This window comes from Salvelinus namaycush, chromosome 28 (genome assembly GCF_016432855.1).
Source record: "Salvelinus namaycush isolate Seneca chromosome 28, SaNama_1.0, whole genome shotgun sequence".
NCBI classification, from domain to species: Eukaryota; Metazoa; Chordata; class Actinopteri; order Salmoniformes; family Salmonidae; genus Salvelinus; species Salvelinus namaycush.
Genome location: NC_052334.1, coordinates 28,893,661 through 28,907,111, shown reverse-complemented (window position 1 = coordinate 28,907,111; position 13,451 = coordinate 28,893,661). Strand labels below are relative to the sequence as shown.

The 13,451-nt window shown below is 43.9% G+C and overlaps 1 protein-coding gene across 1 annotated transcript in view; it reads right to left on the bottom strand.

Annotated features, from left to right (window-relative positions):
- Window positions 1-13,451, bottom strand: part of LOC120023711 (TOG array regulator of axonemal microtubules protein 1-like) — a 41,153-nt gene that overhangs the window by 8,333 nt on the left and 19,369 nt on the right. Inside the window, exons 3-12 of the mRNA XM_038967776.1 lie at window positions 4,471-4,599; window positions 4,140-4,382; window positions 3,747-4,042; window positions 2,969-3,198; window positions 2,692-2,792; window positions 2,431-2,601; window positions 2,233-2,298; window positions 1,074-1,243; window positions 741-912; window positions 367-597 (exon numbers count right to left, since the gene is read on the bottom strand). Coding sequence (XP_038823704.1) covers window positions 367-597; window positions 741-912; window positions 1,074-1,243; window positions 2,233-2,298; window positions 2,431-2,601; window positions 2,692-2,792; window positions 2,969-3,198; window positions 3,747-4,042; window positions 4,140-4,382; window positions 4,471-4,599 — 1,809 coding nt within the window. The remainder of the gene's footprint in view (window positions 1-366; window positions 598-740; window positions 913-1,073; window positions 1,244-2,232; window positions 2,299-2,430; window positions 2,602-2,691; window positions 2,793-2,968; window positions 3,199-3,746; window positions 4,043-4,139; window positions 4,383-4,470; window positions 4,600-13,451) is intronic.

The following is a 13,451-nucleotide window of genomic DNA, read 5'->3' as shown; positions in this document are numbered from 1 at the left end:
TATATCAGTCACTGGCTAAATGAAGCAGCGTGCGTGGCAGGAGACGTATTAATAGAAGCTGTGAAAACAAAGCTTTGCACTCCATTATCTAAGAGAACATCTAATTTACTGTTGCCAAGCTCAGCTACTGTTGGAGCTGTGATGGGCTAATTAGTAGTGCACTAAACCTCTTTAGAGTGACATATGATGTGTTGACTGATTCATCTACCCACCATGTTAAAAAGTACCATTAAGTTGCTCAAATGAATGAGACGTCACAGAACATACAGTTCTGTATTTAATGCTATGATGAAAAACAGTGTGGCGCCACCTTATAACTGCAAAGAGGTAGAGATTATATGATGACTGCCAGACTGTTCTGCTGACCTGAGCTGTGTGAGAGGGATGGCCGTGTATTGCTGAAACTGGGAGCCCTCCTCAGGCGGGCCAGGGTGCTCCTGGGGTTGGGAGGGACCGTGGGGGGGCTAGGCTGGTGGGGGGGGCTGAAACATTTAATAGGGCTCTGGGGTCCCTGGGGGCTGGCAGGGCTGGTGGGACACTTGTCTGGTAGAGAGTCAGCCTTGGAGGATGTCACTATGCTACCGTTCAGATGCAAGTCTGTTAGGCGAAGAACAAACACTGTAGAGATGAACCACAAGCACATGACAAAATTTTGCAACATTACAAAAGCCAGTGTATCAAGAGAAATCCTGTACTAGGTTTATGAAAAGTATTGGAGGGTTAAGGAAAATACATTGGACCTTTGGAAATGGCTGCTGTATCCTCTGTAGCCAAGTCATTTTGCCCCTGTCTGAGGCGCAGGCGCATCCTGTCAGCTTTTTGACGATCTCCCAGGGCAGGCTGGCCCTCCTGCTGCGCCAATCCTTGCTGCCTCATCTTGTTCCGCGCAAACCTAGACGTTCTCACCTTTTCCTGCACACAAACACACAACACTCCAGCCAAATACATGTCACAGGTGTAACTGACTGATAGCAGTGGTAGAGGGATATTTTCTCTCAATCTGTAATACCAAATGGGAAATGTAGTCTCAGAGGTTGTTGGTGGTGTATGTACAGTATGGTGGATCTGCTCACCCTGGCCTCCTCTGCGTCTGGGCTGTCGTCAGGGTCCAGGTGGTGGCTGAGGACAGCATGGCTGTAGATGCCAGTTGGAGGGTCACTGTGCAGCCTGGTCATACAGTCGCCCTGCTCCATCGACATGGCAACGCCTGGACGGCTGGACAGAATCACCAAGCCAAACACTCCTGCAGAGGGGGGAAGTGAGGAAGATTCAAGAGCGCTCAAGCTCATGTTTTCATTGAAACCGTTATTCAGCAAAGTTCCATATGACTACATGGAACTCTATTCGACATCAAGTAACTCACGCAAGCAGTAAAATCTCATTTAAAAAACTAAAATACACCTTATGGAACAGTGAAGAGACACACACACAGGCACAGACACACACATATGATAACATATGCACTATACACACACGTACACATGGATTTTGTGTTGTAGTAGAGTAGTGGACTGAGGGCACACACTTAATGTGTTGTGAAATCTGAAATGTAATATAGTGTTTTTAATTGCATGTAACTGCCTTAATATGTCTGGACCCCATAAAGAGTCGCTGTTGCCTTGGTACTACCTAATGGGGATCCATAATAAATACAAAGTTGAAACCTTGAGCAGTACAATGTATTTACATAGCTACAGAATACTGTAAGCAGTGATGACTTCCAAAATATGATGCACTCTCTCCTCTGCAAGTCTTTCCATCTGTTACTGTGCCAAAGCTAAGTGTATTGCCAACTACAAGAGTTAATCCAAACAATTATTTGACTTGGCCCGAATACTGTGTGGCCCCCAGACAGGGCCTTGCATGTCAGCAATCAAGTGTTCAAGATCTATAACTTTCAAAATATAGAAATACAGCCAGTATGATCCATTTTGCATCATATTCTACATTTTAGAAATTTTATATGATGCAAAATGCATCATACCGGCTGTATTTCTGTATTTTGAAAGTTATATATCTTTAAAACTTGATTGCTGATATGGAAAACATTTTGGGACTATATCAACAATGGACTAATGAAGCAAATACCAAAATGTGTTTTTTGGGTGGAGGATTCCTTTAAACACAGCCCTGAGCCAGAACACCATGACCTAAGAACACAGTATTGGACATCATGGACATCTGAACAACGGCAAAGAGTCGTAAAATAAATGGAGACCGTTAAGGACTGACCTCTGCCAACCACACCTTCAGGCATGTCAGTGAGTGGGGAGTTCCTGTTGCTGTAGATCTGGGACCCTGAGGAACAGAGAAGCATATCATCTTTATTTTTAAACAAGTCACTGAAACATGAAAAACATATAGAAAAATACCCATCATTTAAAGAGAGTAATATGCCTCAATGGAGCAGACCTCCTTGCAGTGACTGACCTTTGGCAGACCTCAAGGCTTCGACTGGCTCCCGGAGGGCTGGTCTAGTTGGGGGTGGAGAGTATTCTCTAGTCCGGTCCTCTTCCTCAGGTTCCATAGGTCCGTTCGAGTATGGGACTCTTTGACCAATCACACTTACTTCAGGTATGATTTTATCTCGGAGTGGAAAGCCTAGTGAAGAAAACACACAAACACACTATTACAGCAACAGAAACAACACTAATCAGAGAGATCCTTTTATACGTCAAATCCTCACTGTACCTTGAAGGGCACTGACGTCCATGGAGACAGAAGACCTCAGCTTAGCAGAAGGCAGTCTAGCAATGTGAGGCTTTGCTGAAGAGGATGCAGAATTCCCAGGGCTGCTGACAGAGGTCAGAGGTGATTCACCAGAAGGGACATCATATCTATCAGACCTTGGTGTGTGTCTACTTGAAGGCGTGAATATCATAGCTTGACCCCTTTGCCCCCCATTATTCTTGAAATTGGATATCATTTGGTTCAACTTAGAGCCTGCTTAGAATCTAGTGGAATGTACCTGATTTTGGCACTGTTGAGGGTAGAGATTGGGGGTGAGTAGATGCTGGAGAGGCCGCTCTTGCTAGCTGGGCTGGTGACAGTGGGGGAGGTTTGAGAGGGGGGGTCCAGAGCCAGCTCCAGTTTCATGGCTGAGTCAGGGCTATCTGGGTCAGGGTCTGAGCCACTCAGACTCACCTTGGCCTTCTTCTTAGCTGCACTGCAGCGCAGGGAGCGCAGAGAGTTCAGCATCTGTAAACAACAACACGTTAGCTCATCAGTAACCTGAGAGCAAGGTGAGAGTGTGCTGTGAATACAGATACTATTTTATGCATGGGTGTATATCCATGACAACTTAGATATCAAGTCTTTTTACCCAGCACTAACATTACCACACAGATACTTAGTCCCAAATATGACCCATTTCACCACCGCTACACTAATAAAGGGAAAACATGATCCACATTCCATCTTCCAGCACTGAGGTATCCAGAGTTATGGGTACAGCTATGAATAAATCTCTGATGGCAAGATGGCAGTTTTCAGACAGTGTCCTAGCTACATTCAGCTGGAGACTTCACTAAGTGGTTAGAGCATTGGACTACTAACCGAAAGGTTGCAAGATCGAATCCCCGAGCCGACAAGGTAAAAATCTGTCATTCTGCCCCTGAACAAGGCAGTTAACCCACTGTTCCTAGGCCGTCATTGAAAATAAGAATTTGTTCTTAACTGATTTGCCTAGTTAAATAAAGGTAAAATAAAATAAAAAGCAGAGCCGTGTGTAAAACAGTGATCCTAACCTCCTGCCGGTCCAGGTTGTCCTCTTCCTGCTCCTGGTCTTGGTCCTGCAGGCTGAGGTGATCCAGATCCAGGTTCCTCTCAGACAGGTGGTCCTGCAGGCTGGATGGAGCTGGAGGATTGAACCGCTGGCCATTCTGAGACTGGCCCCGCTCTGGCAGGGGAAGGCCTGGAGACCGGGAAACAGGCAACACGGTCCGCGTCCCACTCAGAGCCTGCCGGAAAGACGAGGCAGACGAGGAGCTCACCAGAGAGGCACGAAGAGGCCGTGGAGAACACCTGCTGGATGAGAAGTCACCTGTGGGGACAAAGAGAGCACTCAACAACATGCCTCAACTAAATAACATGATGACCAGGATCTACCCAATAATATGCAGTAGATACCAGACCCATACTTGATATGTCTTTCCAGGAGCTGGGGTCTAGTCTGTGGGGGCTGCTCTCTCTCTTGTTGGGCCAGGTGTTGGACATAGACAGCGAGGAGTCAGCGTGGCGGCGGGACAGTGTTGGGGTCAGCTTGCCCCCGGGGAGTGTAGCCAGAGGGTAGGAGGGCAGTAGAAAGGTGCCCTGGGCCGAGGGGAGGGAGAACGTGCGCTCAACGCCGGGGGTCCCGGGGAGGAGACGGGCCTTGTGTACCACTGCAACACAAAGATCCTTCAGTTACCTTTCAATGAAACTGGGTTCTGTAGAAGGCACTTAGGCTGAGCAGAGTAAAGACTTCCTCACCTCCCTCTGTGTCAGAGAAGTTGGTCGATTTGAAGATGTCAGGGTCCAAGTCAAGGCTCCCACTCCTTCTCAATCGTCCCGGGGATTCCCTCCTTCTAGAGGACAGGGGCTTATTGGGCTCTGCAGAACCTGGAGGACAACGAATCAGCTATTACTGTACCTCATAACCATGATCTATTCTCTATCAATACAGTATGATGACTTATTGTTGGTGGCTTCAGCAAATCATGTTAAGCTTCAAAGTGATATGGTCAATTGAGTCCTCTTCATTGAGGGTAAGCTAAAGCTGAGGTCAGGCTAACCTGTGAGCCCAGTGACTGGCAGGGGAATGTAAACTGATCCAAGTTTGTTTCATTTGATAAATGATTCAGTCTAGGTTTAATACCTTTGGCTAAGTCAGAGCTTAGTTAAATCATGTATTGACAAACCAATTCTTTCAGTAACGATGGAAAACAGCTTTCATGAGAGAGCAACAGAAGGACGGGGGAGATTTTTTAGAGACTATTTGTTCATACTGGGTGGTAAAAGTTTCTGGCATGTTCTGCAGCCTCCAGAAAAAAAAGAGTCAAGTCCAGTCTTGCCTGTGAGCACAGACTGCTCTTTTAAATATTCGCTACATAGCGGTTCGCACACACTCCCACCACAAAACACTCCCACCACAATTCAGCATAGAATCTAGCAGTTTTTGTATTCCACTGCATGCTGTAAAAGCAAAAAACAGAGGAAAAATAAATACAAATCATAATTATTTAACATTTTTGTAGGCTACTTTAGCAAAGTCTTGTACAATATTTTGGTACATGGACTCAATTCAAATTCCCAATGCACCTGATACAATTGTAGTCTTCACTTAGAGGATTACATTCTGCATTGTGTCAAGATTACGTATGTGTACCGGTAGTCAAGGCAGTGGAGGTGGGGATAAGCTATATCAGAGCAGTACTTATTATGTCCAAATCAACCAATCATGCATTCCATACCCCAAAAGTGGCTTGTATCACAGGTTCCCTCACTGTAAGGTATCTTGATAAAAGTTGCACACCAAGATACTAGCAATTTAATACCTAATATCGCTAGCATCCCTGCTTGTTCATGACACAGTATCTGCTGTATTATCTCAGTTGGCTTCCCCACCTAGTCTGGTCCTTTCCTTCCTTTGAGAGCTTTTCTCCTGACCACTCTTCCAGAGTGGGCCAAGTCAACAGTGGGCTAGTTGACTGCAATGGGAAGGAAGCCTCTGACAGGTTGGTGGACGTGACCACAAACCAACTGTGACTGCAAAGTGGAGGAACTTCAATAAATCATTGTAGCCAACTCTATTGCTTTCATCCACTTTACTGGCCTTCCTCCCTCACAATTAATACCTCATATATTCTCCTTTGTCTACAGAGAACAGAAAATGTATGTATTTGATCGCATTGGGTCCATACTCGCGAACATTAGAAAATGTTTAATTTTAACCAGGACCTCGGTCTGAAAATGCGCGTCAGCCTGTTACAACAGTCGACGTAGTTGCATGTGATTGAACTCTACATTGTAGCTGATCCCATCATATAGCATAGGGCTAACGTGTGCCAGGTTAACCTCACCAGCTGACAGTGATTATTCCCTGTAATAAATTCTGCACCAGCCCATCAAAGATTTTAGACATTATATCCACCAACCAATTGCATTTCTTAAAGGTCCAATGCAGCTGTTTGTATCTCAATAATACACTGAACAAAAATGAAATGCAATATGCAACAATTTCAAAGATTTTACTGAGTTACAGTTCATATAAGAAATTCAGTCCATTGAAATAAATTCATTAGGCCTTAATCTATGGATTTCACATGACTGGGAATACAGATATGCATCTGTTGGTCACAGATACCTTAAAAAAAAATTTTAAAAGTAGGATCAGTCAGTATCTGGTGTGACCACCATTTGCCTCATGCAGCGCGACACATCTCCTTCGCGTAGAGTTGATCAGGATGTTGATTGTGGCCTGAGGAATGTTGTCCCACTCCTCTTCAATGGCTGTGCAAAGTTGCTGGATATTGGTGGAAACTGGAACACTGTCGTACACATCGATCCAGAGCATCCCAAACATGCTCAATGGGTGACATGTCTGGTTGGTATGCAGGCAATGGAATTGTGTGCAGATCCTTGCAACATGAGGCTGTGCATTATCATGCTGAAACATGAGGTGATGGCGGCGGACGAATTGCAAGACAATGGGCCTCAGGATCTCATTACAGTATCTCTGTGCATTCAAACTGGCATCGATAAAATGCAATTGTGTTCATTGTCCATAGCTTATCCCTGCCCATATCATAACCCCACCGCCACCATGATTTGATTTGATGGGGCACTCTGTTCACAACATTGACATCAGCAAACAACTCGCCCACATCTGCCAGTACAGTTGAAACTGGGATTCATTCAACAGCACACTTCTCCAGCGTGCCAGTGGCCATTGAAGGAGAGCATTTCCCCACTGAAGTCGGTTACGATGCCTAACTGCAGTCAGGTCAAGACCCTGGTGAGGACAAAGAGCACGCAAATGAGCTTACGTGAGACGTGGTCTGACAGTTTGTGCATAAATTCTTCGGTTGTACGGCTGCCTGGTCTCAGACGATCCCGCAGGTGGAGAAGCCGGATGTGGAGGTCCTGGGCTGGCGTGGATACACCAGGTCTGCGGTTGTGGGGCCGGTTGGAATCTAAAACGACGTTGCAGGCGGCTTATGGTTGAGAAATTCACATTTCATTCTCTGGCAATAGTTCTGGTGGACGTTCCTGTAGTCAGCAAGCATGCCAATTGCATGCTCTCTCAAAACTTGAGCCATCTAGGCCTCCAGAGTGGCGCAGTGGTCTAAGGCACTGCATTGCCACTAGAGATCCTGGTTCGAGTCCAGGCTCTGTCGCAGCCGGCCGCGACCGGAAGACCCATGGGGCGGCGCACAATTGGCCCAGCATCGTTAAGGGAGAGTTTGGCCGGCAGGGAAGTTCTTGTCCCAATGAGGACTAGACTTCTGTGGCGGGCCGGGTGCAATGCATGCTAACACGGTCGCCAGGTGTATGGTGTTTCCTCCGACACATTGGTGTGGCTGGCTTCCGGGTAAAGCGGTTGTTGTGTCAAGAAGCAGAGCGGCTTGGCTGGGCTGTGTTTCAGAGGACGCACTGTTCGCCTCTCCGAGTCTGTATGGGAGTTGCAGCGATGGGACAAGACCAACTACCAATTGGATACAACGAAATTGGGGAGAAAAAGGGGTAAAAAAAAGTATTTAAAAAAAAAACTTGACACATCTGTGGCATCGTGCTGTGTGACAAAACTGCACATTTTAGAGTGGCCTTTTATTGTCCCCAGCACAAGGTGCACCTGTGTAATGATCATGCCGTTTACTCAGCTTCTTCATATGCCACACCTGTCAGGTGGATGGATTATCTTGGCAAAGGAGAAATGCTCACTAACAGGGATGTAAACAAATTTGTGCACAAAATTTGGGAGAAATACGCTTTTTGTGAGTATGGAACATTTCGGGGATCTTTTATTTTAGCTCATGAAACATGGGACCAACACTTTACATGTTGCATTTATATTTTTGTTCAGTGTAAATCATTTCTGGGTAACAATTTAGTTCGTACCTTACTCTGTTTTCCATCAAAATTGTAAAAAATAAACAAAAATAGGTTCTTAGCAAAGAGCAAATTCTCAGGCAATCATTTTCTAGGACTGGCAGAGTGGTCTGAGTGGGGAGGGGAAAACTGAAAACGAGCTGTTATTGGCAGAGAAGTTTGGAACTCTTTCTTATTGGTCTATTAACTAATTTACCACATGGTATGTCACCAGGCAGGCCAAAACTCCACCCCACCAACTCTAACTGTTATTTCCCAGTTCATGATTCCAAGATGGGAGTAACATTGCATGTCCTGTCTACGTCCGTGTTTGGTGTTTTCCCTGTGCGGTTTTGCTTTGTTGATCTAGTCTATATCTGTGTCTTATTTACAACTGTTGTTTTGAGCCTACCCTTTGAAGCCCAGCTTTACATCTAGGCTATATCAATATGTAAATGTTTTATCCAGGCCCTGGAGATGGGGGTGTGTGCTAGTGGGTCTGGGCAGGTGTCATGTAGTTGATGTTTGCATGGTGTTGTCATTTGTATGTTCTGAATTGTTTATAAAAGATCAAATTAAATAAAAAATAATAATAACATGCAAAGATTTACAAACAATCTAGCTCTCCGCCCGTCTTCCCTACCTTGGCTCACTTGCCGGCCTGCAGTAGATCTGCTCCTATGGGTCCGAGTTTCCCTGTTTTCTCCTGACTGATCACCGGTGACTCTCGTGGATTCTTTGCTGCTTCTCCGCTGAGCCCTCGCCTATCCAGGCCTTCGGTGTCCTGGTGTCTCCTCCACTCTTCCTTTGCCAATGACAAACTCTGTTGAGTTGCTGAATCTCCTCCTTCCAGCTCACCTGGGCGTCGGTGCTTCTACACTGATTCTACGCCGACAAGTGCCACAGATCCCCGGTGTCTCCCAGAGCTTTCCCCGCTGACTCGCCGCGGCCCAGCTGTACTGTTCTTCTATGTTTCTCAGAATGTCTCCTCGTTGATACACCGGAGCGCTATGAGCCTTTCTCAACCCTGAGCCCCAGGCTTGGATCCCTTCGCAGCGGGGCTACATCTCATACCCACCATCTACAGCTGATCACTAGGAGTGCTCGCAATGCGCATCGGTGCCCGTATTTGGAGCGGTGGCATTTTACTCTCTCTGCAATGAGGTGTCATTTATGGCTTTTCCTCTTGTTTTAATGTAACGTCTGTTAATGCCACATTGCATCCCGTCCCGCTCCTCGGGCCAGTCCCACTCACTCCCCCGGGCGAAACATCGATGCGTCTCCCCTCCTCATCTAGGGATGTTATTTCATTCATGGTTACTCTAGGGACTGTCTGTTTGGGATATTCTCTATGTTACCCCGATGTCTGTTTGTCTGCTAATGAAACAGTTTGGCCAAACGCTTTCCATTAAGCCTATCATGAATTTCCTCTCATGCGCACGGCAGCCTGAGAGCGCCGATAACAGTCATGGCCTTACCATATTACTGTTGATGGTTTCTGGTAATGTACGACTTCTGTAACCGCAAAAGCCTCGGATTTATGCATATGAACTAGAGGTCGACCGATTAATCGGAATGGGCCGATTTCAAGTTTTCATAACAATCGGAAATTGGTATTTTTGGGCGCCGATTTGCCATTATTATAATAATTTTTTTACACCTTTATTTAATCTTTATTTAACTAGGCAAGTCAGTTAAGAACACATTCTTATTTTCAATGGCGGCCTAGGAACGTTCTGCCTCAGATTTTTAACCTTGTCAGCTCGGGGGATTCAATCTTGTAACCTTACAGTTAACTACTCCAATGCTCTAACACCTGATTACATTGCACTCCACGAGGAGCCTGCCTGTTGGCGAATGCAGTAAGCTAAGGTAAGTTGCTAGCTAGCATTAAACTTATCTTATAAAAAACAATCAATCAATGACTGTCATTGCTCCAATGTGTACTTAACCATAAACATCAATGCCTTTCTTAAAATCAATACACAAGTATATATTTTTAAACCTGCATATTTAGCTAAAAGAAATCCAGGTTAGCAGGCAATATTAACCAGGTGAAATTGTGTCATTTCTCTTGCGTTCATTGCACGCAGAGTCAGGGTATATGCGACAGTTTGGGCCGCCTGGCTCTTTGCGAACTAATTTGCCAGAATTCTACGTAATTATGACAACATTGAAGGTTGTGCAATGTAACAGGAATATTTAGACTCATGGATGCCACCCGTTAGATAAAATACGGAACGGAATAAACGTTTTGTTTTCGAGGTGATAGTTTCTGGATTAGTCAAAGGTATATGGTTTAGAGAGAAATAGTCGACGCGTTATAATTCCTGTAATAACTTGCGGCTGAATTTGAAAGGGGTTCCTTCGTTATTTTACCGTTCATGTCTTCCATAGAGAATGTCTTGATCTACTTCAAATAAGGTCTGTGTTTCGTGCAGGCTTAAACCGCCTCAACGTTTTGATACCCGTGTAAATCTCACTAGGATAAGGTAACGTTTGTCAACATATTTTCATAAATCCACTCTACAAAAAAATGTATCTTCGCTTATATTTAGCCAATATTGATCAGAGTTACCTTGTCCTATGGATATCTACACAGTTATAAAATTGGCACGGTGATGTAAGCCTACACGAAACACAGACCTTATTTTAAGTGAATCTAAAAATATCCTATGGAATAAATGAAGGAACCGCTTTTCAGATTTTGCTAAAAGGTGTCATGGGAATTATGACTCGCACTTTGGTTGTCAATTCTTACCATGCCCATTATTAAAATAGGATTTCCTGCATATAGAAATTAAAGTTTTTGTTTTCAACATTCATCACCGGTAACTTAAACTCTATTTTTATTCAAACAGTTGAGAGTATTTGTCTCCTAAGTAGACTCTTCAGTATCATTGTCACTTCAGAGCTGTGTGCGTGTGTGTATTTATGTATTATATTAAGTTAAAATAAAAGTGTTCATTGTTCATTCAGTATTGTTGCAATTGTCATTATTACAAAAATGTGTGTGTGTGTGTATGATATATATATATATATAAAAAATAAAAATAAAAAATAAAAAAAATCGGCCGATTAATCGTTATCGGCTTTTTTTGTCCTCCAATAATCGGTATCGGTATTGAAAAATCATAATCGGTCGACCTCTAATATGAACATCCGGAGTCTCCTCCCCAAACCTGATGAGCTGAAAACATTAGTGCACACGACCACCCCTAACGTTCTGGCCATCTCCAAATCACGGCTCAGGAAATCTGTTACAATCCAGGCTATAATATCTTCTGCCAGGACAGGTCCTCCAAGGGAGGAGGGGTTGCCATCTATTGTAAGGAGAGTCTGCAGGGCTCTGTCATTCTATATAAGTCTGTGCCCAAACAGTTTGAGCTGCTGCTGTTAAACATCAAACTCTCAAAGTACCTTTCACTCACTGTTGCTGTCTGTTCAAATCAAATTGTATTGGTCGCATATACATATTTAGCAGATGTTATTGCGGGTGTAGCGAAATGCTTGTAAAAAATCTAAATGGTCATTCTTCCAAATTTCAACGATTTAATAGTACCTGAATGCTCACTCAAACCTTTTGCACAACGTGAAGCCAATAAGACGATTGAGATATTGAGTCTGTTATCTCGAACCATCTCTGTGACAAGGTGCCACTGCTGGGATCTCTCCCCTACGGATCTTTAAGCACATAGCCTATACTTTTGTTGCGACTTTGTGGCTACAGTTCAGAAGCCCAAGTAGGCTACTCTATTATAGAACAGTTTCAACTGTTCTGCCTGTGGCTATGGAACCCTGACCTGTTCACCGGACGTGCTACCTGTCCCAGACCTGCTGTTTTCAACTCTCTAGAGACAGCAGGAGCGGTAGAGATACTCTGAATGATCGGCTATGAAAAGCCAACTGACATTTACTCCTGAGGTGCTGACTTGTTGCACCCTTGACAACCACTGTGATTATTTATATTTGACCCTGCTGGTCATCTATGAACATTTGAACATCTTGGCCATGTTCTGTTATAATCTCCACCCGGCACAGCCAGAAGAGGACTGGCCACCCCTGATAGCCTGGTTCCTCTCTAGGTTTCTTCCTAGGTTCCTGCATTTGAGGGAGTTTTTCCTAGCCACCGTGCTTCTACACCTGCATTGTTTGCTGTTTGGGGTTTTAGGCTGGGTTTCTGTACAGCACTTTGAGATATCAGCTGATGTAAGAAGGGCTTTATAAATACATTTGATTAAATTTGATTTGATATACCAAAAAAAGGGATATGGCCGGTGTTTCCCCACTATAAACAAATGTCTGCCACTGTCTGACACTGACAGCTGGGTGTTTCAGTATCTGAGAGAATGAAAACGAGGAGATTAGTAGATTGACTTCCCTGATGAGGCAATCTGGGAGTAAACCCATTGTAGAGAGGGGTTCTCCCAAGCAACATAGAACGAGAAAATGCTTTGGATTATCACTGTCATCAAGGAGCAGGATCCCTGTAATATGAGATGATTGTCTTCTCCAACCACTCACATCTGTTATCTAGCCTACATGGTCTCATAGCAACCAAGGTGGATAAACTCCCCTTTTCTGTCTAATGTGGATCATGCAATAGATGTTCATCAAACCTTCTATCGACATACAGTAGGCCGACATTTTCCAAAACTGACCTCAACTTGAAATTCATGAGAATACAGCTCTGAGATGACAAACTCACAAATTGCAATGCCACAGTAGTGACGGGGGGAAAATAATAGTTACATATCGCAATATTATATCGATATTTGACTCCAAGTATCAAGCATCCAAGATTTGTAGAATAATAATAATAAATAAATAAATATAATCTGTACCTGCGCCAAAACGGCTGTATGTTTCATTCTATAGCTTGTTCTCCTTCTTCTTTTCAAATAGTGAACCAATATGTTTTTAGCATTTATTTTTTTATGTAGTTGAAAGAACAAAACAGTACAGATTTTTTAAAGATGTAAAAACTGAGCAGGTGAGGTTGGAAACCCAAAAGGGCTACAAATATAAGTGCAAAAAAAGGTTACACCAGTTAAACAGAGCATACTAATTATAAATGTACATGTTATACTCAGTACGCAAGAAACAACATGTTTGATTATGTGTATGTGTGAGTAAGAGAGTTAAGCTACATGATAGAGAATTGACAATGTGAGGTGCAGCAGTGGGGAGGGTGAAGTTTATCGCTGTGTGTTGTATGCATGGATTTGGGAATTAACCTGGAAGAATCTATTGAAGGGATTAGGTAGGCTGTCTGGGAGGTATGTGTATTTGTAGATGAAGGTGCATTGTTTCTTGTATATTAATGTTGTAGATAGACAATATAGTGAGTTCCTTAAACAGATTCTTGCGTGATAAAATCAGCA